General features: G+C 34.6%; 1 protein-coding gene across 3 annotated transcripts in view; it reads right to left on the bottom strand.

The window, feature by feature from the left end:
• The window catches only part of PIK3C2G (phosphatidylinositol-4-phosphate 3-kinase, catalytic subunit type 2 gamma), a 415,055-nt gene that overhangs the window by 150,300 nt on the left and 237,803 nt on the right, over nt 1–26,952 (bottom strand). For all 3 annotated transcript variants that reach the window (XM_011975453.1, XM_011975454.1, XM_011975455.1), the window contains 6 exons: nt 25,417–25,597; nt 22,335–22,442; nt 17,653–17,745; nt 16,038–16,167; nt 11,551–11,687; nt 9,498–9,667 (listed from right to left, as the gene is read on the bottom strand). In XM_011975453.1, the coding sequence (XP_011830843.1) occupies nt 9,498–9,667; nt 11,551–11,687; nt 16,038–16,167; nt 17,653–17,745; nt 22,335–22,442; nt 25,417–25,597 (819 nt within the window). The remainder of the gene's footprint in view (nt 1–9,497; nt 9,668–11,550; nt 11,688–16,037; nt 16,168–17,652; nt 17,746–22,334; nt 22,443–25,416; nt 25,598–26,952) is intronic.

Below are 26,952 nucleotides of genomic sequence, written 5' to 3'. Positions count from 1 at the left end.
AGTTAAAATTATTCCTCTAAGATCTGGAACAAGAAGACAAGGATGCCCTCTGTAACCACTTTTATTCAACATAGTATTGGAAGTCCTACTCAGAGCAATTTGGCAAGAGAAAGAAATAAAGAATATTTAAATAGGAAAGCAGGACGTCAAATTATCCGTGTTTGCAGATGACATGATCATGTATATAGAAATACTAAAGATTTCACAAAAAATTTACCAAAACAAATAAACGAATTCAATAAAGTTGCAGGATACAAAATCAACACACGAGATTAGTAGCAATTCTGTGCATCAGTAGAGAACTACTTGAAAAAGACACCAAAAAGGCAATCCCTTTTACAATAACTACAAAAAAGTAAAATAGAAATAAATTTAACCAAGGAGGTGAAAGATCTCTGCAATAAAAACTATTAAGCATTAGAGAAAGAATTCAAAGAAAACAAAACAGTATAAGGATCGTTATGTTCAGGGATTGAAATAAAATCAATAAAGAAATATCGGACGTAGATTATACTTTAGACCAACTAGACCTAACAACATATACAAAACATTCCATCCAATAGCGGCAGGATACCCATTCTTCTCAGGTGCACATGAAACATTCTCCAGGATAGATCATGTAAAGTCACAAAAGAAAACGTAACAAATTCAAGGTGATTGAAATTATATTAAGTATGTTTTTGGATCACAGTGCTGTAAAACTAGAAATCAACTACTGGAGAACTTTGGAAAATACTCAAATATGTGGAAATCAAACAACATGCTCATAAACAACCAATGGGTCACAGAAAATATAAAAAATACCTGGAGACAAAAATAAAAGCAAAACAGACTAAAGCGTATTGCATGCAGCAAAAGCAGTTCCAAGTGGGAAATTCATAGCAATAAATGTCTATGTCAAAACAGAAGAAAAATCACAAATAAACAATGTAACAAAACACCTCAAAAATCTAGAGACAGAAGAACTACCTTAAGAGATCAAAGCTGGCAAATGAAAGGAGATAACAAAGACCAGAGCAGAAATTAATGAAATAAGTACTAAAAAAAAAAAAATAGAAAAAAATCACACAGTTGTTTTTTTGAAAAGATAGACAAAATACAAAATACAAACCATTTACTAGACAGTTTGTATTTTGTAATACAAACTGTTTACAAGACGGTAATACAAACTGTTTATTAGACTAGGAAAAAAAGAAAGACTATTCAAATAAATGAATCTAAAGTGAAACAGGAGACATTATAGGTGATACCACCGAAATAGAAAGGATCATTAAAAAATGGGATGAGCAATTACATGCAAAAAAATTGGATAACCTCAAAGAATTAGATAAATTCCTAGACACATATAACCTACCAAGACTGAATCAGAAAGAAAGAGAAAATCTGAATAGCCCAATAATGAGTAAGGAGATTGGATCAGTAATAAAAAGTCTCTCATCAAAGAAAAGCCTACAACTGGACAGCTTTACTCCTGAATTCTATCAAACATTAAACAAACAAACAAAAAAAACCCAAATCTAATACTAATTCTTTTCAAACTCTTCCACAAAATTGAAATAGAAGAAATTCTTTCAAACTCATTTTATGAGACTAGCTTTATCTTGATATCAAACCCAGAAAAGCATACTACAAGAAAAGAAAATTATAGGCCAATATTTCTAATTAACGTAGATGCAAAAATACTAAAGAAAATATTATTAGAATGCTGAATTCCAGAACAAATTAAAAGAATCATTCACCATGGTCAAGAAGGATTTACCCTGGGATCCCAGGATGGTTCAACATACCCAAATTAATAAATGTGATACACTAAATTTATGAAATGAAGGATAAAAATAACATCATCATCTCACTGGATGCAGAAAAATCATGTGACAAAATGTAACATACCTTCATGATAAAACTCTCAACAGTTTAGGTATAAAGGATATGTACCTGAGGACAATAAAGGCCATATATGACAAACCCATAGCTAACTTTATTCTCAATGGTGAAAAGTTGAAAGCTTTTCCTCTAAGATCAGAGACAGAACAAGGATGTCCATTCTTACCACTTCTTTTCAGCATAGTACTGGAAGTCCTCACCAGAGCAGTTAGTTAGGCAAGACAAAAAGAAAATCAAAGGCATCCTAGTAGGAAAGGAAGAAGTGAAATTGTTTCTATTTGCTAATGACATGATATATATATAGAAAATCCTAAAGACTCCACTAAAGAACTGTTAGAACTGATAAAGGAATTCAGTAAAGTTGTAAGACACAAAACAAACATACAAAAATCAGTAGCATTTCTATATATTAATAATGAACTATCTGGAAAAAAAATAAGAAAATCCTATTTATAGTGGCAACAAAAAGTCAAATATTTAGGTGAAAATTTAACCAAGGAGGTAAAGGATTTGTATAGTGAATACCCTAAAACATGGATGAAAGAAATTGAAAAAATTTAAATGAAAAGATTTTCTGTGTTCATGGATTGGAAGAATTAATATTTTTTAAATTTCCATATTACCCAAAGCAATCTACAGATTCAGTGCAATTCCTGTAAAACTCCGACGTCATTTTTTTCACAGAAATGGACAAACAATCCTTATTATGTAACCACAACAGATCCCAAGCAGCCAAAACAATCTTGAGCAAAAAGAACAAAGCTAGAGGAATCATACTACTCAACTTCAAGACATATTATAAAGTGATTGTAATCAAAACAGCATGGTCCTGGCATAAAAATAGACACATTGAACAAAAAGGAACAAGATAGAAAACCGAGAAATAAACCCATGCATTTATGGTCAACTTGTTTTTGACAAAGGTGGCAAGAACACATGATGGGAAGAAGACAGTCTTTCAATAAATTGTGTTTGATAAACTGGATATTCGCATGAAGAATAAAATTAGGACCTTAGCTTACATCACCCACAAAAAATAGCTCAAAATGGAGAAAATACTTAAATATAAGACTTGAAACTATAAAACTGCTAGAAGAAAACATAAGGGGAAATCTCCATGACATTGGTCTTAGAAATTTTATTTTTGGATAAGACCCCAAAAGCAAATGCAACAAAAGCAAAAGTAGACAAATGGAAGGCATCAAACTAAAACACTTCCACTCAGTAAAGGAAACAATTAGCAAACTGAAGAGATGGCCCATAGAATGGGAGAAAATGTTTTTAAACCATTTGTCTGATAATGGGTTGATATCAAAAATATATAAGAAATACTCAAGGAACTTAATAACAAGAAAACAAATAAACTGATTAAAAAATAAGCAAAGAACCTAAACAGACATTTCTCAAAAGAAGACATATAAATGGCCAATAAGTACATAAACCGCTAAGCATCACTCATTATCAAGGAAATGCGATTAAAGCCACACTGAAAAACCACCTCACATCTGTTAGAATGGGTTTGTCAAAAACGTGAAAGATTAAGTATTGGAGGGATTTGGAGAAAAGGGAAATTATGCAATGTTTGTGGGAATATAAATTAGTACAGCAATTATGGAAGACAGTATGCAGTTTCCTCTGGAAACTAAAAATAGAACTACTGTATGACCGAATAATCTTGCTTCTGGGTATTTATTCAAAAGAATGGAAATCAATATGTTGCAAGAATGTCTTCGCTCTCATATTCTTTGCAGTATTGTTCACAATAGCCAAGATATGGGAACAAATAAATGTCCATCAATGGATGAAGAGATAAAGAAAATGTAGTACGTACACACAATGAAATACTATGTAGTTTTAATGGGGGGAAATTCTGTCATTTATGACAACATGAAGGAATCCAGAGAGCATTATGCTAAGTGAAATAAGCCAACCACAAAAAAATCACATGATCTCACATACATGCAAAATCTAATAAAGTTTGATTCGTAAGAGTAGAATGGTGATTATCAGAGTCTTAGGGAGTGAGGAGTTGGGGGGAATGAGGAGCTGTTGATCAAAGGGTATAAAGTTTCAGATAGACAGTAGGAATAGACTTTTAGATCTGTTGTCCATCAGCTGACTACAGTCAATAGTAATTTATTATAAATTTAAAAATAACAGAGTACATTTCAAATGTCTCACCATAAAAAAGTGATAAGTAAGCAAGGTGGTGGATATGTTAACTAGTCTGATTTCATCACATTGTATCCCATAAACACAAACAATTATGATCAATCATAAAAAACATAAATAATATTTTTCAAAAATAAAAATAAATAAAAACAAAACAAAAACACATAGTCTGTCTCCAGCATACTTGACCTTAAACACTGGTCATATTGCCCTTTAAAATTATCTAGAAAGAAAGCTAGGCTAGCTTTTCTTAATGCAAGGCTAGCATTACCAAAGCGAAAGGCCTTACAGAATATGAAAACACAGTCTAGTCTAAAAAATAAAAGTATGAAATACAGAGTTAAGAGAGCAACAAACATCAGTAATAAATACTTTTCTCAATTTATCCTGCTTTATAAGAGCATGTAATTGTCAAGAAATTATTGAGTTGAAATTTTGAGTTTATTGCTACAGTGAAATCTTTTATGTAATGAAAAATTACTCAGTAGAAATCATTGTTATAGTGGAATTGAGTGCAAAATTGTGAATGCATAATTTTTTAACCACTTTAATTTGTATCTTGGTGAAATAAAATTAAAAAATGAAGATAGGTCATGCACTGTGGCACATGCCTATAATTCCAGCATTTTGGGCTGAGGTCCAAATTGCTTGAGCCTAGAGTTGAAGACCAGCCTGGGCAACATGATGAGACCCTATCTCTACAAAAAAATAAAAAAGTTAGCCGGGTATGGTGGTGCATGCCTCTGGTCCCAGCTACTTGGGAAGTTGAGGTGGGAGGATCGCCTGAGTCCAGGGAGGTAAAGGTTGCAGTGAGCCATGATTGTGCCACTGTACTCCAGCCTTAGCGACAGAGTGAGACCCTGTCCCTCCAAAAAGAAGATAATAATTAGGCAATAGTTGAAAAAAAAAACAATTGGTTTCAGAGAGCTGGAGAAATTCCTCATTGCTTCCATTATAAACACTAGTCAAATTTTCCCCAGAATCATTAAGTAATATCTCAGCTGTTCTTTGATTTAATCTGATGGTATGAAATCTCTTTGTCTAGTCTCACAACTAAAGTCAATAACAACGAATTGTTTGTTTATATGCAGGATGTGAAATCCTTCATAATCATAACTAAGATTTTTTTTTTCTCTCTTAGAAGTTTGAAAATTTTGGGGAGCCTCAGAGTTGGTCTGAGCGTTGAAATAGAAATTCCAGATTCCTGGAGAACTGAATTCAGAGGAATAGTTCAGTGACACCTGGGCATAGATTCCAAATGACAGAGTGGCTTGGCTGACTCAATTTAATTCAAGAACCAGGAAAGCTCAATGTCTGTAACATACCCTAAACAGAGTAACACGGATGCTTAGTGTGAGATGTTCTGGAATGGTGATGTAAGCATGAGTATAAAAGGGTAGCAGCCCAGTGAGAAATCAGTTTTTTTTCTCAAAATCCTTCTTATAGGAATATCACCTCTTTGCTGTGTTAGTTAATACACAATGAATTAGTTAATATATGTTAATAATATTTTGTAGCCAGGCGTGGTGGCTCACGCCTGTAATCCCAGCACTTTGAGAGGCCAAGGCAGGCGAATTGCCTGAGGTCAGGAGTTTGAGACCAGTCTGACCAACACAGTGAAACCCTGTCTTTACTAAAATTACAAAAAAATCAGCTGGGCATGGTGGCATGTAATTACAGCTACTCAGGAGGCTGAGGCAGGGGAATTGCTTGAACTAGGGAGGTGGAGATTGCAGTGAGCCGAGATTGTGCCATTGCACTCCAGCCTAGGTGACAGAGAGAGACACTATCTCAAAATAAATAAATAAATAAATAAATAAATAAATAAATAGCAATAATAATAATATTGTGTAAACCATAAAAAGTTATACAAATGCTTTTCCTTTCCATGTTTTTAAGAAATAGATAATAGGAGAAACACATGTATCTGTACATATAAACTCTATGCTTCTAGTGGGTGCAGCATTTTACATTAAAGACTATGACCTAGGGTTATTGTTGGTTGGTATTGGAGCATTATATGATCTTGTCAGAGTATGGGATGTTATGACAGTCCTAGGTCATGATTTATAAATCTGGTTTTATATATTATGGGGGGATGCTGTTATTAAACCCATTTATGCCTAGTGTTCCATTCCTGGAACGCTAAGCTTGTGGGAGTTATTTATATCCTACTGCTCAAGGTCATTGCCAAGGTCTGATTTTTCACAAAAAAATTTTGCAACCTCTGGCATAAGTGGGTTAATACATCTGAGTATGTGTACAGAAACTAGGCGTGGGCTAGGTTTCTCTCTAAAAACAGGGTCCTAATGTAATAAATGTGGGACAAATAAGAATGTTCATTTATCCTAGGGGAATACAAAGGTCCTACTTATAGGACCTATAAGACTTGTAAAAGGACTTTTGTGTACCTAAAAACCAATAAGAATAATCAATGAACCTAGATGGAAGAAGTTAACTGTCCTACAAAACAACATTCAGTGAATTCCAGAAACAACTGAAAGAGCTTAGGAAGAGAAATGTTAGGTGCTTCCTACAGTTCAAAAGATAGTGTAATAGGTACAGTTCAGTTTTACCATTAAACAAACTCAGGGAAAAAGTATCAGCATTGAGAAAGTAATCCAAGGAGATACTGCTGATGAGCCTTACGGGAGCCACCAATGGACACAAAATCTTGAAAACAATAATCCATATGGATCATGGAGCTGCAGTTGGCCTCCTCAGCTGGTGGTTAATAACTAATATTCTCAAAGGAAGACAGTGGCAAATTCATTTTCATTCATCCAATCAATAATTATTGAATGGCTGATGATTGTTTTATTGGCTGCTTAATTCAGCAGAAAATATTAAGAACCAATTATAACTGTGGCTGTATGCTGGGCACGTTTTAAATTTACCTATGATGCTGTCTAAGAAAGGTTTAAAATTGCCAAACTCTAGAAGTAGCAGTAGCTGCTCTAGCATCAACAAGCAACCAAACTGGAACTTGATCTTCTCTACAGAGCCTGGTGTGTGAACTTACCACACTGTGTTAATAATCTTTTCTTTACTTTTTTATGTCTCCCAACTGGAACTTATTCTGTAGAGCTGAAATACCTTTTTTCATTTTAAACCACTCACATGAACAATACGGAAGCCAGAGGAATAAATGAATAAGGGTACCCCAAATTGCCAAGTGTACAATACATGAAAAGTTAAAAAAAGATGTCCAAACTGAATCTTTGAATTTTTTTAGAAAAAGGTGGAGTTCAGGAAAAAAGTGTTACATGAATAAATTTTATAGACACTCAAGTATGTTAATTGACATTTGTCCCTCAGAAGCTAGGTATCTCTCCTCTATGACATTCTCATGGTCTGTACATTTCTCTATCTCTGCCCTTATAACATTTTATAATAATCATTTATGTGTCTGTATTTGCAGTACTTGAAAGAGTATCCCTAACTGACATGGTAAATGCATATCAATTATCTTTGTATCTCCAATGTTTATCACAGTCCTTGGCACACCGACCATTCCCAGTGGACATTTAAGAAGTGAATGAAGGCCGGGCACAGTGGCTCACGCCTCTGATCTCTGCAGTTTGGGAGGCTGAGGCAGGAGGATCACTTGAGGCCAGGATTTTGAGACCAGCCTGGCCAACATGGTGAAACCCCATCTCTACTAAAAATACAAAAATTAGCCAGGCATGGTGGTTCACTCCTGTAGTCCCAGCTACTTGGGAGGCTGAGGCAGGAGAATCGCTTCAACCCAGGAGGTGGAGGTTGCAATGAGCCGAGATCGTGCCATTGCACTCTAGCTTGGGTGACAGAGTGAGGCTCCATCTCAAAAAAAAAAAAAAAAAAACAGAAAGAAAAAGAAAAAGAAAAAGAAAAAGAAGTGAATGAATATGTGGTGAATTTTTCGAGGCTATTTATTAAAGAAAGCAATGTATTGAAAGTAACAAAAAGTAAAATAATCCATTTGTATATATCATGTAGTTTATGATGCCTTTTTAATGCCAGGTCATGGCCATCTGGTATAAATTCAATCACATTATCTTGTAAGAAATATTATTATTTCTTATATTGAGGGGCTGTTCTCAGGCAAAAGTGACTAACGAGTCTTTGGAATGGTTTGATCCTATTTCTACCTTAATATGAAATATGTTTTTAAAGACTTTTAGTGTTCAATCTCTGATTTCTTTACTTTCAGCTCAAATAAAATGAAACAAAACCTATTCATTCTATCAGTATTCCTTATTTCAGTAAATAATATAATTATTTAGTCATTTGCTAAGATAAAACAATCTAGGCATCATCCTTGAATGTTTTCTTTTCTTCTCTGACCTTCTGCGTCTCACCCCGAGTTCATTAATCACAGCCAACGTCCAATCAGTTAGCAGATCCTGTGACTCTGTCTTCAAAATATATTCTGAATCTGTCCGTTTTTACTACTTCTGCCTTTACTGGTCTCACTTTATTGCAGTAGTCTCTTCACTGGTCTCCATTACACAAGGTATCAAAAGAAAGCTTTTGAAAACCACTGAAATCGAAAAGTTTCTCCTGAACTTAAAAAATAAGAGCCATACTCTATATGCCCTCTGTGCCCTACCTGATTGGGCCTCCACCAAACTCTTCACCTTTACCTCCTACTGCCCACCCCTCTCCACCCCATCTCCAGACTACAGGTCTTCTTGTGGCTGGAACATGCCATGCTTATTTCTGTGCTCACTGCTATTATATGTGCTATCCTTTCTTTCTGGAATACTCTTCTCATGGATCTCCATGAGGTGGTCGTGGGGACACAGCTCTCTGTCATGTCTTCCAAGATGCCTCTTTAAAATAGTATCCCTACTCCAGTTACTTTCTATTCCATTTCTCCGCTTTACTTTTCTAAAATAACTTCCCATTTTCTGTGTCATTTCTTTGCTTGTAAACTTATTTAATGTCTGTCACCCCTACTGGAAAATGTTTGTATCTGTCTTGTTTACTGTTGTATCCTTGAATAGTAGGTATTCCCTAAATATCTGTGGAATGATGGAAGGTTAGTTAGTTCAGTGTGGGAAGTAAGCTAGTATGAATATGTATAGACCAGTGGTGATTTGCTATAAGCAATATATCAGATGTTTTGAGATCATGAATTCATACTTCATTGTCCATTCAAGTTTCATAAGGAAACAAAAAATATTATTTCAGACGACTCAGACTAAAACAGGATTAGTTGCTTCTCATGGGGAAAGACCGGTTTAGTCTACTACCAATTTGAGGAAATCAAATTTGTTGCATTAAAAATCTACTTTAAAACTTTTCTTCAATCTTATTAGATATATTATTATGTTTATATTACCTTGGGGGATTTGAGAGATGGGAGCAAGTCATCAGCAGGGCTTCTATGCAATTACATGTTATACATATTGCTTAGGACATTGCTTAATTACTGTAATAAACATTTGTGCACTGACCTTTTTATCCCTCCAAATGTTTGTGCATGACCTAGGAATTTTCCAAAGTCAATATGAAACATGTGGCCCGACTTTGTCAGCATGATATTATCATTGTGACGGTCACATACTCCCAGGATGAATGTTACCACACACCAGCCAGCACAGGAGTAGAAAAAGTTCCTTAAGGCCTAATCCATTGAAAAACAATCATACAAAAATAACAACAAAAAGTGAGCAAATGCATTAGCATCAGAGGTAATCATAAAAAGTAAATGATAAAAAGCAAAATTACATAATCAGGACAAATTTCTACATCTCAGTGGACAGAAGGGTACAGTTAAGCAGCTGATTCTTGATCTGCTACAGAAAAATATGAAACAATTGTTCTTTAGTCTCTAATAGATAAATGTTTGCATTGAAACTGGGGAGAAGATCACCTTCATTCAGATGGAGTTTATTTTCATGGTTCACTAGAGAAGTTTCCTAGTGTGATTTTTTGATACTTCAAATATACAATAGTGAATGATTTTTTTTTCAAAGTAAAAGAAGGAGGAACAATACGGCCCAATATTGCCTATTCCCAGAGGACTTTTAAAATATCAGTTGTTGAATATTTGAAATTTTGGAAGACAGAGAAAGCTATACTGAGAAATGTGTAACATTTCATGTGTATTTTTACAAATAGGTCATCAACGTAGTTGATGTCTGAAGCTGTTTGGTATAGTACGTATACATCAGTGAATGCCTGTGTGGGTGGAAGCAGATTATCATTAAGTCAATTTGTGCTTATGTTTCTCTAATGAACAGAGGTTTCTTTCCAAAAATACACTTTGTTTCCAAAATGGTCTCCTGGGTATACATTATTTCATCAACTTGGTGGTGTAACCATGAATGACTGGTTGGGACAAGGTTATGGTCTCCTAGCATGGAGGGGCTGCCTTGATGCAGTGAAGGCTAGGTCACCAGGCTGCGTGCTAGGGTGCCTCAGTTCCGGGTCTTCCACATGCCTAGGCAAGTCACTTAATTTGTCAATCCAAATGTTCTTCACTTAGAAAGTGAAAATAATAAAATATGTCCTTCATATGGTGGTTGTGAAGAGTGATGTATTTGGAAACATCTCAAACAACGTAACCACAAGGATTAATGCAAAACTGAAGTTATAATTTTGGGAACAGCTAAAACATAGATTTCTAGGTAATTTTATCTAATTATTTATTATTTGGTCTGTAAAGCTTGTATTTTGCTCCAACATAATATTGTGAAAGTGTGGAATAGATGAACTCTGTGGTCCTTTTTATCATGGCCTTTTTATCATAGGTAGGGTGACCAATCATCCCAGCTTACCAGGTCTGAGGAATTTCTCAAAATAAGGGGATTTTAGTCCACAGGATAGGACCGACCAAATCTACTGGTGCATTTTTGCATGAATTAGCATTTAGGTGCTCATGCCTCTGGGTGGACCCAGCTATACTAGATCATAGCTTGGCAAGTGGAACAAGGCCTGCTTCTAGCCACATTCATCTCCTTAGCCAAGATCCCTAATATAGGGCAGAACCTGCACAACTGTACACTGCAAGCCAGATACCAGAATGAAGTAAACATTGAGAAAAAATGTTTGCGGTCAAATAAAATGGTACATTTTGTAAAATTATGATATATATAAACTCTATTTTGCATTTTGCAAACCATTAAGAAAATAGGAGATGAAAAAGTAGAGAACAGCGGAAGAAATGTATTGCAAAGAAAAGCAGGGATATTTATAGAAATTGGAGATTAAAAGAGGTAACTTCAAGGGGTGTTGTTTCTAGGGTGAGACTGATGTCAGGATGGTCTCTGAGCAAAAAAAAAAATCTTTATTGATGACCAGGATTTTCACCCAGAAACTAAATAAAATACAGAAACTTTTATGTAGTTAATACATCATTTAAGCTGGGTCATTATTACTGGGCTGATGATTGACGTAGAACTCAAAATGCACTTAATTTACTTTTCTACAAATCAGAATATCTAATGAACCAGAGCATATTCTTATTTAAGTACATTATTTAAAATGATCTGCAGCAGGACAAACCTTTTCATAATCTGTCTTTAAGTGGTTGTGCTGACTGAACCACTTTTTTATTGTGTTTTCTTTCAATGGTCCTATCAGTCCAGAATGGCGATGAATCTTTGCTAGGGTCACAGCATCAGGTACCATCTGCACCAATCCTGGTAGACAGAAAAAAGGTTACAGAGACAATTCCTTCATCACAGGATGAGGGAGCCTTAGGAAATATAACAACAATAGCTTCTAGCACTACTGGGTTACCCCTTTCCTTTCCAAATTTTCTTTTCTGGAGGAGGCTTATCTAGATGCATCTCTTTCTAATTCTTCCTAAAATCCTGGAGAACAATGAGGCTACTTGTGTTTGGATCAGATTTAACAGAAGCAGCTTTAATATTTTTTCTAGAGCTATGGTAGCAAGCCAATCTTGATGATGAACAGAGACCCCACTGCATCAACAGAGTAGTTAATTAATTATCACATGGCTGGTGCACTCATTTACAGTTTAAGGGAGGACATTTAAGCTTGGATAACAAACATATTTACAACTTAAGGGAGCCAAATGCAGTCTCCATAACAAACATTGCATACATATTATAAAAATCAATGTTCAGGTTAAAAAAAGCTTCACAGTTAAATGTTACATTTCCGGGAGTGAACAGAATAACTCAGCAGTGAACATATAGAGAGCTACCTGCTCCTTCCTTCTCAGTCAATATTAAAGAGAAACTACAATAGTAATTTTTTAAAAAGGGATCATATATTGATTGAACTTAAATAGGAACTTTGCTCTGCTGGCCATGTATCCATCGAGGCTTTTTTAAATTTAATTTAAGTTTTTTAAAAAAATTAAATTTTTTTGTGCCCCTAAGGTTATTGGAATGTAAATATTTGCAAACTTTCTGATTTTTATACTGTACAGAACAGCGATGTAGATCCAGTACTTAAAGCTCTCTCAGGGATAATGTCTACAAAACAACGTGCAATGTATTATAAAGTCATTAAAATAAATTAAAATCTAGAGTTTCTGATTTCCATAGTCTCGACAATTGCAAGAGTTGCAAACTCAAATTCCCAGAGAGACCAGGGACACAAATATAACTACAAGAACAGAGAGATGGTTGAGTTTTTAAATTGACCATTTAATGATCTACCTTAAAAGCATTCAAATTAAACAACATTAAAGTAGATTATGGTGGTGATAAACAAAAGACTTAATGGTGCTGAATTTGGTCAGTTGCAGCTAGTTTGCAGCCTTAATTTCTCTTAACATCTGATAATCCTGTTGTGATCATTGGCCATCAACATTTGTGGATCAGAAGGAAACTTCACATCCCAGAGACAAGTCCTGGGAATATCCATAGTATCATGACACTTCTCCCTTCTCCCCTAACAGTATTCAGCTGTTGCCCAGGTTTTCTCATGTGTGTCAAGGGAGATAGCAGGTTTAAAACATTTAATGTCAGTAGGTGATGCTTTTTAATTCTGAAAATTTCCCTCCTCATTTTTCCAGTTCCTCTATTTAATACTTCCTAAAGGCAGTCACTTTCTACGTGGTTGCTGAGTGTTTCAATGCCATCTTACCTTTGACCATGCCCAAAGTTAGGACTTAGATGACTGCACCTTTTTAGATACTTTTCTGCAGCAATGTCAATTACTTTTCCAACTATGTTAATTTTTAGGGAGTTAATGCTTGCTAAATCCCAAGTCACTGATCACAAGCCTTGAATTGCTGACTATCCAGAAAATCTTGTACCTAATTTATAGCAATCATGGTGGCTAAATTCTGCTCATTAATTGAAATCATAAATTACATTTTATGCATTTTAAGCTAGTGTATATCATACACTATTTAAATTCTTTGAACATAATTCTGTGCACATAGAGTAATATGTGTGGTTTCATTCTTATAGTCCTTTAATGCAGCATTTCTCAAAATTTAATGCACATACAGATAACTCGGTGGTTTAATGGTTTAGCTCTGTGTCCCCAGTCAAATCTCATCTCAAATTATAATCCCCGTTATCCCCACGTGTGGAGGGAGGGACCTGGTGGGAGGGGATCGGATCATGGGGGCAGTTTTCCCCCATGCTCTTCTCATGATAGTGAGTTCTCACAAGATTTGACGATTTTATTAGTGTTTAGCAGTTGCCCCCTCTCCCCCTTTTTTTCCTGCTGCCTTGTGGAGAAGGCCCTTGCTTCCGCTTCACCTTCCGCCATGAATGTAAGTTTCCTGAGGCCTCCCTAGCCATGTGGAACTGTGAGCCAATTAAACCTCTTTCCTTTATTAATTACCCAGTCCGGGTGTTTCTTTATAGCAGTGTGAAAATGGACAAATACATTTGGGGATTTTGTTAAAATGTTCTAATTGAGTATGGCGGGGTGCGGCCTGAGATTCTGCATTTCTACCAAGTTCCTAGGTGATGTCATTGCTGTGGGTCTGTGGTTCACACTTCAAGTAGCAAGGCTCTTAGGGATAAAATTACTCAAGGTGGTGTTATACGAGGTGGTGTCTTTCAGACAAGGGTGCATAAGAAACATCTGAGCATCTTTTTGCAATCAACCTTTGAGCCCCTCCTCCACCTCCAGGGAAGTCTGATTTAGTACACCTGGTTGGGGGTAGGTTGCATCTACTCTTCCCATCCCCCTATGTAATTTTTACATTCATCAAAGTTGGAGAACCAATGATAAAATAAATCCTGAAGAATTTTTATTTGCCCTGAAAATTTCTCCCAGAACTCCTAGGACATTACATATAAAGTGACCATGAGAATGATACTCAACAATGATATTGATAAAGTTATGGAAACTGGAGTTTACTCTCATCAAGGGCACAACTCTATTTAGCTCATTTTAGCATGCATTTCCCATCTAAAGTTGTGACATTTCTTGAGAAAAGTAGGTATTCAATAAGCCTTGGAACCTGATTAAAAATGCAACCTAATCTTCTAAAAATGACACTTGTTTTAATGATCTCTATTTTTCTTGAAGAATTATTTTGACAGTATAATGCCCTCTGAAATCTTACAGCTATTAGAGGTTGTTTGTTGGTAGACAGAGGAGAAAAATAACTTCTTTGTCTTGCGACATCTGCAACTTTGGATAAGTCTATAGTTATTTCTGCTGAATTATTTTATTAACTAAAAGATTCAGCCTTGGTTACATTCTATAATTATAAATAGAAATGAGATGAAATTTTAAAATTCCACTGGGATCAGTAATTTATTCAATTTCTAGAGAAAAGGTGATTCATGTAACATCAAATATCTCAGCTTGGATTATGTAGCATTATTCTATTTCAGCATTTTAGGACAGGAAAGCATTAGGTCACTTACGTGAGAAAAAGTAGGGTAAAATGCAAGGAATAAAAATCTCATGGTACCAAGGATAAATGACTGTTGTAGTAACTAGAGATTTAGAAAGTATTTAGAGTGGGACACATGGCATGGAAGTAGTAGCCCTGTTATCAGAATCAAATTAATTGGCTAGTATGACTTGTAATGCAGTCATTGTAAGGTATTAAGTGGCAAGTGAATTTGGAGGTGTTTTTAATACTTAGCATCTAAAATCTAAAGTGTTGACTGGGGTATTGAGACTGCTGGTGGGACTTCAGGAAGTGAGGATCCATGGCATGACAGTTCTCTTGTGATGACAGGTTTAAATTGTAGCTATGCTTGAATTAAAAAAAGAAAAAAATGACTACATGGTCTAGATCCCCTCTCCAGTTCTATGATTTCATCCCTTGTTTATGCACATGTATCTGCTATAATTCACACCAATTAATTTAATAAAATTCTAAGTGGCAATGGTTATATGTAAAAAAAATTATAAGATATCTTAGATATTGTTGTTTCTTTAGTTTGGCATTATTGTAATTAAGTGCAACTTCTACCTCAGATGTTTTAGTGATAATTTGGGTGATCTACTGACATTATTTTCATTGAAAATGTGCATAAGTATAATTATATTTTCATATTGATTTCTTGCCTTTTATAAAGGAAAAGAAATGCTGATATATGTCCAACATTTACATGTGTGACCAACATTGACTGTTGATACTTTATCTACTCAAAAGTCTTTTAGAAATTAAATTAAGGTTTACAATGTGTTTAGAATTTCCAGAATTCCTTTCAACACTTGAAAAAGTGTATTTTGTGTTAATAAGTAACAATTGTATTCTTTTAAAAATGAGTAGGCTTTATATTACAAAATGAGAAAAATAACAGTAAGTTATTAATGAAACTAACTTTAAAAGACACCTAAAAGAAAATCACAGTTAACATTTGGATTGTGAAGGTCCTAATTAATACCTAAAAGCATATTATGCTTTGTATAAATTCTGTCGGCTTATCATTTTTGAAAATAATTCTTTTTAAAGAAGAAGAATGTGTACAGTTCTTTGGATTTTCAAACTTGTAGTTTGAAACGAAAGCTGGAGAAAGTTTTGTAGCCTACTACCAGTCAATGTACGAAATAAATAATGTGAGCCAATGCACTTTCTAATCTATACTGACCTTGGTCTTTTCCTGTGGATAGACATCTATAAATGATCATTTGCATATCCAAGCCTTCTTGCAGCCAAATGTTGTCCATCACTTGAATAATCTGCAGAACAAGCATATCCTGACGAAGATCATCTCCAGCCTGTTAAAAACAAAATGATAGACCCTGGGTTTTTCCTTGAATTCCATTAAAAGCAGTCAAATATAGTACTTGTCACTTTTTTCCTTGGATACATTTCTATCCTGACATAGAGTGGTTTAAATGGTTTTATTAGCACTAAAAGTACCTCGTGTTTCTGATAAAAAATGTTTTTAAATGAGAACTTCCCTTTAGATAATTACAGAAGCTTCAACCATCAAATTAGAGGTGCTGCTTGGAATGCTGTTCCTTGATAATAATTTTCAATTTATTATCCACGTGCGATGTCTCAGATTCAAAGTCTGGCAAAGACAGGCTGGATGAATGTTTATTCAAATTTCAAACTTAGCCAAGAGAGAACTCTTTCTAAGTGAAACATTATTTGCTGTGTCATAAATTTATGCACCGATATGCAGTTAGAATACCAAGAGCTTCTTGATTAGGAGTATAAATAGCATCCATATGATTGATTAGACTTTAAATCAGTGATTTCTCAAATTATTTTAAAGATAGTTAAAAGGTTTTCAGAGAAAATAATTTCTGATAATAATAAGAAATGATAAAGTGGTGATAGTCATGTATTGGTTAAGGAGATTGCATATGTTCAAAGGGGAAGGATAGTTATATCCTTTTAAACAAGTAAGAATTTTGGTTTTGAAAACACTTTCTAAATTATACACAGAAAATCCTGCCAAGATAAGATTTTGTGTTTTCTTTTTTCCCCTTCATCAAAAGTACAGTGTTGTGGGACCACTAACTCTTGAGGTGACAGGACAAAGCAAAAGTACGGGCACACTACTCATTATCCTCCAAAATAGGCAGTGAAAATTCACCAAAAATTCACTCTGAGACCTTGTTGCATGGCTTGGCTGAATAATTGGCCAAATAAACTGGAAGACTGGCATATTCTTACTTTTTGCCTTTATCTCCCTCTCTGTTCCCTCTTTCCTACGTGCTTATAAACCTGTTACTACCTTTTCTCTCTTTTTCCAATGGGATTAATGATGAAGACTGAAATGACCCATATTTACTTTTTTATTTAAAAAGAAAAAATAACTCAAACTACTAAAATCAACAAGTGCTAGCAGGCAAGAATTTAATGGTAAATTAACTTATGTCATTTCAGTTCCCGTTAATTTTGATCCCAATTTAGTATCTAGACCAACATAAAACTTTCTTCCTGGGGCTCACCACACATTCAACTTTCTGTGCCACTTAAAAGCAATCATATCACTTCATTTATTAACATATATTCTCTTGGGTTTTGCACTGAAGGCTCCCTGGCTATGAGCCAGTAATGTTTGATTTATTGCCAATTGAAGTTTGGCACATACTACATATAATCCCGTAAAAAGGCAGACTCTAAAATAACTGAAAAACCTATGTGTTGTTGCTGGAGGAAAATAGCTACAACAATTGCTTTTTGTGAGTAATAAATCGATAGTTCTGTCTATGGAATCAATTCATGTTTTAAGAGCACTAGCATACCTTAAAAATAAGGCTGATGTTTTTGCCCATTGGATTAGCATTGATGAAAGTAATCTTCAATGGCAAAGCATTAGATGTAAAATATGAACATGCCTATAGGGAAAGAAAAACGGAAAACTAGTGAGCAAAATAAATCAACCCCCAACCCCCAAAAAACAAACCTTTTCCCCAAAATCATATCCCCTTGCAGACTTTGTTGTATGAACAAATGTAACACATATGAATAATTGTTATACTTTGGAACACAGAAACATACATATTTTTAAAAATTTAGTCTATCAACTGGAGCCTTTACTTTGAAACCAAGAAGCTAGCTTTTTGACAGATTACAAATCTTCAACTACGTTTTTTCTTCAATAACAGTAGTGATATGTTTGAGGTTTAAATGAACTAAGCAGTGTATGAATATTGGCTTATGCTAGCTGGTCAGTAAATAGAAGTTAAAATTTTATTTTAAAAACTTTATTTCCTTTCCATTATGTCTACCTTGCAGAATACTTTAAGGAAAAATAGAGAGTTAAGAAAGACTTGGGTTCAACTCTAAGCTTTATAACTCATTTGCTTTAAAGTGGAGGTAGTAACCCCTCCCTCATTCATCTTTGTGATAGATACATGAACTAATGGATATAAAATACCTTTTACAGGACCTGACACTAATCAGTTACTTTGAAAAATCCTTACATTTTTCTTTATCTTTTAGCTAATGAACATTTTCTTGTTTTTATATATAACAGTACAACATAGATTTTGTCTTCTCATTTCCTGTAATTACACATTCCGTTTGCATTTTTGGCTTTGTGATGTTGACTACTTTTCACTCTACTTTCCTTGTGGCCTGTTTTCCTTTTATTTTTTTTACAACTGAGCATTGAAAAGCTGTATGTCTTTAGACTATTAGAGAGTTCATGATGACATTGAAGACTTAACTCAATATAAAGAAAGGAAAAAGACTTGATGCTTTCGATTTATCAACTTAGTAAAATATGACACCAATGCATGTTGAAAGATCAGCTTGAACAATATTATCGGCAAGAAGTCTGAAATTAGTAGAAACTGAGAGAAAATAGCTATTTCTTAACTGACCTATCGACACAGATCTAACCCAATATCTTAACTAAACACAAACCCTTGCTTACTGAATCATAAGCAAGAGTTTAAGAGATTGAAAATAGGTATTTCCTATTTTCAATTTGAAAATTCAAATTGATTCAGTAAACAAGGGTTTGTTTAGTTAGAAATTGGGTTAGATTTGTGTTGATAGGTCAGTTAAGAAGTAGATATTTTATAGATAAATACAGATGTTTTATCTATAAATAAAAATAGATGTTTTATATTTTTATGGGTGAGGATGCTTGTTAAGCAATAAAATTCTGTTGCAAAAGTCAGTTAATTAGGGATCACGTGACCATATATCATGGTATTGAATTAGCAAATTCTCTATTAGGCAAGAAATGAGTATAGATCAGTGGTTTTTAAATTCTGCTCATGGAATTTGCAGGGATCTCTTTGAGTTATCCCAAGTCCAGGGAGGCTAAAGGCAAGGCTTAGCCTATCTTTGTAACTATCACCTGGAGATATTCTGCTTTTATTGTTTCACATCTTGGTTTTCACATGCAGTAAATATTTGAGTAATTGTCAAAAACATGTATTCAACAACTAGTATGCACATTATATGCTAAAAAAGAAACACTATATCTACCCTCACAAAGCCTATTAAATTTGGTTTTATATATATGTGTATATATATATACACACACACGCACATCAACCCTAACAGCTTTCACACAATCATTGCATTTATATATATACGTATATACATGCATATATGTACATATATAAATGCACACACATTAAGTTGAAAATAATTCACAAGGCAGTTTATCACCATTGAATGAAGTCACATTTTAAGAAAAAATTTTTCCGAGGTTAACTAGATCTTGAAGATTGTGAGGGACATAGATTAACAAATAGGCAGAAACAAGGATTTTCTAGATAGAAAAAGGCAAATGATAAGATATTAGATTAGAGTGATAGTTAGAAAGTAGATTGGAATGCCCATAGACGTAAGAATTAGTCAGAGTCTTAGAGGAGGATTTTATGTAGATGGTATAATAAGATAGAAAAGCTAGAAGAAAGGAAGATATGATCTCTGTCCTTGAGAAGCACACATCAATGACAGAGATCTAAAAATTAGTTGAAAAAGAAACCAGTAAGTAAATGAAATATCTGGTCCTTGTTTTCCCTAAGTAGTGGGGAAGAATTGCATTCAGTTCTTCCCACTCTCCCACTTGGTCCATCCTTTAGTGATTTAAAAGAAAATAGGGAATGGCTCATTGTGATTAATGGTTTGTGGGTAGGGGTGGAAGGCAAAGGTTGAGAGTTTGTCTTATAAAGACAGTTTAGCTCAGACCTGAGCCCCTTGCTCGTTGCCTTTGAGAGCCACGCTTTAAGAAACGAATTGAGCCAGACCTGAGTGCTTCTCCCCAGTATAGTTGACTGACGGTGACAGAAGCTGATTAAAGGCTTTCCCCTGCTCACTCCATTCATAGGGCTGCTTTCCAATGTGAACTCTCTGGTGCACAATCACTTGTGAGCTATAATGGCTCACACAATCATATAACAGCTTTCACACTGTCATTGCATTTATAAGATTTCTCCCCACAATGGGTTCGCTGATGTACCACAAGACTGGCTTATAACTGAATATCTTCCCATACTCATTATGTTTGTAGGGTTTCTCAACAGTGTGAATTCTCTGGTGTATAAGGAGGCATGAGTTTTGACTACAGATTTCTATCCTTATCATATTCATAGGGCTTTTGGCATGTGTGAACTCTCTGACACAGAATAAGACATTTACTCAGACCAAATGCCTTGTTACACTGCATTCAAAAGGTATGAATTTTCTCATAGTCAACAAATTAAGAGCTCTGATAGATGGTTTCTCCAAACTGCTTCCATTTAAATAAGTTTTTATATGACCCTCTGATGTCAAATAAGACATTTACTTTGATTGAAGGCCTTGCCATATTCATCATGCTTATAAGGATTCTCCCCAGTGTGGATTCTCCAGTAGTTGATAAGGTTTCTGTTGAAACAGAGAGATTTTCCATACTCATTTCAACTGTAAGGTTTCTCACTTCTTTGTTCAATGGGACTGGAGGATAGATTAAAATGTTTCCCAAGATGCTATCACCTGACCATGTCTGTCCTGTTCATTGTTGTACCCATAGGTGCCCAACCCTGTGCCAGGCATAGCTAGTCAGAGTAAATGGAACCAGAGGGTGGCTCTACTTGGGACAGTTTCTGCAGGAAAAGTACTGCTAACCGTAGGGTGCTGTAGGGAAGGAGTGTGGTCCCACCTGCATTACTAGGGGTGGTGACTCCTGGGCAGCTGACCCCTGGCCCAGTCAGTGCACCTGCACATGCCAAACTTGTATGTAACTTTAAGTGAAAAAAAAACAAAAAAAAACCAAAAAAAAAAACTCTTCTTCTTTAAAACAACAAGCCAATAAAGCAAAAACAAAAGCAAACAAACAAATAAACAAACAAACAAAAAAACCCACGAGGACTCAGTGATCCCTGTTGTTCTTTCTACATTAAGGTACAGTGTCCTTGAAATGCTGAGTTCCTACATATGCTCAGCATTAGTCAAGAATGCCGCTGATGATGAAAAAGTTGGGCAATTTTTTGAAAATTAGTAACGATTTGGATTTCAGCCCAGACAGATATATCTCAGTTTAAGGAATTTGAAGATTTATTTTGTTATGTTTCAAAATATATTTATTAAATGTATCAAAAAATTTGCAACAAGTCTTACTTGAGGCAAAGTGATAAAGATGATGGTATCAAGTTTTTAGCAAAACATTTTACATTCATGGTAATAATGGTCTAATTTTTCACCTAATTATTGGGTTTGTTTTCTTGACTGTCTTATGACTTCGGTTAAGTAACATTTATTGTCCATGCATGGTAGCTTAACCTCTTCACTTTTAAATCGAACATATTCATAATTTTCTCTGTTAGTGTTTTTGTACTCTTGGGCTTTTGAGAAGGAAGATAATAAAGCTTATCAGGAACAAGGGAGAAAGAATGATTCTAAGTCAGAGAAGGGTGACTGAAGAGGTACCATATGACAGAGGATTAGGAAGAGAAGGTTTAGGAAGTTGTGAGTCTGACAATGCCAAGATGGGCTTTCCAGGCGTGAGTAAAATCACAAACTATATGACATACTGACATATTAGAATCAATGAATTTTAAATTGAATCAAAATAGAAATGTTGTAGTTAATGATTAATGTTCCTGTACTAGGTATGGTTATGCACATAGTCTAAATAAACCACGAAATAATACCCAGCCTGCATGGGGTCACCAAATCAATCATTTTTAATGAGTCAAGAAATTAACCCAGTGATATGTTCCTCTATGCTCCTCTATTTTTTTTCACTGAATTGATGGATAGTTTGTTTCCAAATAAACAAACCATGTGATAAGGCCAATGTGATCCCAACTGGTCATAGTGTATCGAAGGGAAAACACAATGTAAATGGATTCAATTACTTTTTCCTTAAAATAACTGCAATGTCAGCTTATGAATTCTTTTTGCCATTTCAAACATATACAGTGAACTAAACTATACGAAACAGAAATATTCAATTGATCTGAGGAATAAGTTGACTTACATCATGATCAATCCCTTTTATACACAGGGCAGGGTTCAGGGGAAGATGACAAGTATTTACATCTTGAAAGAACTCTTCTAGTCTGCCAATTTCTTTCTTCAGTACCTCCTGTGAAAAATCATTAGAAAAAGGATTTAAGAAAATGTAAAGAACTTGACTTTTCCTTCAGGTTATAATTTTCTTCTATTGATTAAATGAATTCCTGAATTCAGGGTTGCACACTTGGATGACTTTGGGGTCAGGCAGGTGATGTATTCAGGCATGAGAAGACAGTGGGCTAAAGACAATAGGGCATGTTGGGGAAATGGGAAACTAAAGCATGCATGCCCTTTCTAAAGGACCTCAAATTCAACTGAAAATAAAAAACAGTCAAAGCACTGTACTGTTTAAACAAAACATAAAGGGCTGGACTTGACCTGCGTAGCCAACCCTGCTTTATGTAATTATTAACATGATCCTTTTCTGATAATTTTCTGAAATCTGAGTTTGTGACTCTCAAAATTACACTCAATAGTAATAGTGCATTTTACAAAAAAAATTACAATAGTAACAACAATGACAAAAATCAATTGTGTAATAATTGTCAGAAATAATAATACGCAGGAACAAATAGTTTACTGGACGTCAATGGTTATATTTCTGATATTTCCTCCCTCCTACACTCCACTATACTCATGGCAGGTCAGATATCACAAAAAACACCTTTAAATTGTGCATCCTATGACGAAAGAGATAGGAAATAATAACAGTTCATCACAAAACAAACAAAGCTTCTTTTAGTCCACTTTCACATATACACAATGGAGTACTATCCAACCATAAAAAAGAATGAGATCCTGTCATTTGCAACAACATGGTTGGAACTGGAGGTCATTATGTTATGTGACATAAGCCAGACACAGGAAGACAAATATCACATGTCCTCACTTAGCTGTAACAGTTTAAATTTAAAACAATTGAACTCATGGAGACAGAGAGTAGGAGGATGGTTACTAGAGGCTGAGAAGGGTCGTCAGTGCAGCAGGAGGCAGGGGGAATAGTTAATGGATACAAAAAAGTAGTTAGAAAGAGTAAATTAGAAAGACTTACTATTTGCTAGCATGAGGTAACTATGGTAGAATTTTTTTTTTGCTCATTTTAAAATTGAAAATTAAAAAAGAAACTTTTTGAGCCCAATGCAGAAGACAAGGATATCATATTAATAATGTTCACCCAGCTCTCAAGAGTTTCTTAGCTTTTACTCCTGGCTTATTGGCAAATAATAGAATCCACAGCTCCCAGAATCCAGAAGAGCAAAGTGGAAAGACAAAAATTCATTACAGCCCTCTGTGTGTGGTTGTTCTCCTTTGCCTCATCTATACTTGGGTTTACCAGGTGGATATCATGGAGAGGACTCTATGCTCCCTTCATTTAAGTAAAATCTCTTCCCAGTTCATATAGTTATGCTTAATTAGTGCTTTTTAAAGTAGAAAAATAGCTATTAGTAACTTAAATCGTGAGAAATTATTATTTCTTAAATTGTGAGAAATTATAAATGGCTCTCCCACCTCTTCCTTTTCCTCTTCCTGTTTTCCTATGTAAAGAGATGTTATCACAACAGCAGCCAGTCAAGGCAAGATAAGTATATTTACCTGAGTGAATAATGTCAGTATCACTCTGGTACTTGAAGCAAATGATCAAAAAAAGTGCCAGAATTATTTAACTATAATGTACATGTGAAGGATTTTAAAAACATGTGAAGGATTTTAAAACGTAAGAGATAAAGACCAAACCTTCACACAAACTTCTGTAAATTTTAAATCAATTTATTTAACTTGCCATCAACTTTTTGTCTACCATTAGAAAATAATTAAAGAACTTATAGTAACATTTAAAAAATCATAGAACTTTTTTTTTTTTTTTTTTTTTGCATTGCTTATCCTGTTATATGCCTTAAGGCTCCACTGTGTACTGGAGTTTATATACCTCCCATTTAAGAATAAATTCCAAACTTTTGCTTTTTTATTTTCCATTTTCTCCCAGGAAGGTGAAGTAGCATAGTTTCTGGCACTTCTACTAAACGAAGAGACTTCCAGCAAGAAAAATCCTGGGCTGAGAAAGAATTCTGGGACACTTTGCCTACTACTATTTTTATATCATTTTGTTGAAAATTCTTGTTGATTTTAGATTATAAGTGGAGAGAAACTGAGTTTCTTTGAGGACAAAACTCATGTTTTGGTCATCTTTCTATCCTTAACCCCTAGTCTAAAGTAGGTAGTCAATTATTATTGAATAATATTCTTAATACAATGAATGAATGTCCGCTCTCTCCCTGCATCTAGAATGTTGAACTTGAGAGAAACTACTTAATGGTGTATATCAGTATAGGGAACTAGTGATGCAGATAATTAAAAAGAGCAAATATTCTTCCAAGAAAAATAATAGCCAGGTCCATTATTATAAACACTGAGAAGGAGGCACATATTTTGACTAGTATCCATAGATCTTAGTATAAAAAGTATTACTATTCTTAAGGCCATTGATTTATTTCATTTAATTCATCTTATTTGTTGCGTAAAAAATGTTCTTTGCTGAGCAACAACAACAAAAGTGCCCTAAAACATCTCCTCATGTATTTCTCCATGAGTCTGAATTGTGCCGCCATATTGACGTGATGACTTTATCAGGCTTGTTTAGTCAAACTGCCTATAAAGTTGGTCTTTTCTTTTCAGGTTCTGTTTGTGTGTCACATGGCTATTTAGGTCAAAAAACCATGTCCTGATGATTGACATTATCATTAACTTAAGAACAGTAGGTGGGGGAAAAAAAACTTGACTAAAGTAATTGATTTAAGTATCTTACATCTAAGTGTAGTCAAGGAATTTGCTTTGTAAACAATGAAATTAAAACTTAATTTAAACCAAAGTTAAAAAAAATTACTACCTCAAGATTAATATCTCAAAAAAACTTGACTAAAGTAATTGATTTAAGTGTCTTATATCTAAGTGTAGTCAACGAATTTGCTTTGTAAACAATGAAATTAAAACTTAATGTAAACCAAAGTTAAAAGAATTACTACCTGAAGATTAATATTTCAACAAACCTGTCTTTGATGGTCATTGGCAGACTTGACTTTTTCCCCAATATCTCCCAGAATTTTGATAAGTTTCTGCTCCTTGGAAAACTCATCACTCAAGGCTTTACCTGCACAGAATTGGAGAGCAGCTAGTAGCTTCTGATACCAGCTTTTAAAATAAGCTTCATTTTCTGCATCCTTTAGCAGCCTGAAGGAAAGAGAGAGAAAAAAATTCTTGTATCTAAAGCTGATTTTTTTAACCACCTCCAGCTGGAACAATAAGTGCATTTCAAACTAATCTGTATTTGGTGGCTTTGGGCAGTTTAACAGCCTAGAATGGAGAAAATGTTGTTTATTCATTGACAGTCATCAAGTTCCATCTGATAGTTAATGAGATTCCAAGAGTGAAGAATCAATAAGAGATCTGCTTTTCTTCATTTCAATTCACAACACATCTTTTCTCCTTTCAGTCCTCTTAATTCTAGTGTGTACTAGATCAGTTTAAAACTACTTTAAAAAAAAAAAAACCGAGTACTTTTTTAAAGTATTTTTAAACTGATCTAGTACATAAATATAACTCTATGACTATCCAACTGCTACATACATGATAAAAAGAATAGTCATTTTGCACAGACAAAATCAATAATTTTTTACCAAAATAATTAAAGAAATAATATATTCTAGGGTTGGAGTTATAGGGATTGTCAGAATTGTTTAGTTAATTTGTACATATAATACTCTTATTCTTTATTCTATTGAAATGAACTTGTTCTCTTATGAGCAATGTATTTGCTTCTCGCTGGTTCAAGGAGGAAAAACTCAGTTTGATTCCTTGCTCAAAATAAAACTGAGCAGGGGATAGTTACATCCTAAAACCGAGCAGGGAAGAGTGACCACATCCTAAAAAACATAAAAGCTGAGAAAACTCAGTGTATTCAGTTGTGATTATTTTCCTTGGAGAATATACCTTATTCAAACCCTGCATCCCTGCCAAGATTACATGTTCTCCTGGTGAGATGTGGTTCAAGATCCATGGCTTTTTACTTGACGTGTAAAGAGTTTGTTTTTGTACACTGCAGAATTGAAATCATAGAGTGCTGGAGATGAACAAGAGAGGTCAATTATTCTATTCCTGTATTTTCGGGCACAGAAACTTTAAACGACAAGGGAAATTAACATGCCCCTTAATTTTAAACAACTATGGAAAAGGTTGAACTACGAAGTTTTGGTTGGAAGGTTACTCAGTTCTGTGTCAGTGACTTTCACTATAAGGAAGCAGTAAATCCTAAATATTGCAGTTTTTATCTATTGCCTCTGTCTATAAGATTGTAGAAAATAGCTGGCCACTCTTTTTTAAGGATTACAGAAATCCTTTTCAAAAGATGCCGTAACCTGGGAGAGGCAATATTGCTTATGCCAAAAATGTTTAAAAATAAAAAGTTTAAGGTCAAGGGACTGAGAAGTATCAAGTAAGACTTGCTATTAAAAGACTGGGCTTTTAAGATGCAGGCAATGTGATTTTGCACGAACTGTGAGGTAAATCTTAAAATGCCAGAGACCTGT

This window comes from Mandrillus leucophaeus, unplaced genomic scaffold (assembly GCF_000951045.1).
Source record: "Mandrillus leucophaeus isolate KB7577 unplaced genomic scaffold, Mleu.le_1.0 Scaffold156, whole genome shotgun sequence".
Taxonomy (NCBI): Eukaryota; Metazoa; Chordata; class Mammalia; order Primates; family Cercopithecidae; genus Mandrillus; species Mandrillus leucophaeus.
The sequence above is the reverse complement of the archived record's forward strand: the minus strand, read 5'-3'. Positions and strand labels throughout refer to the sequence as shown.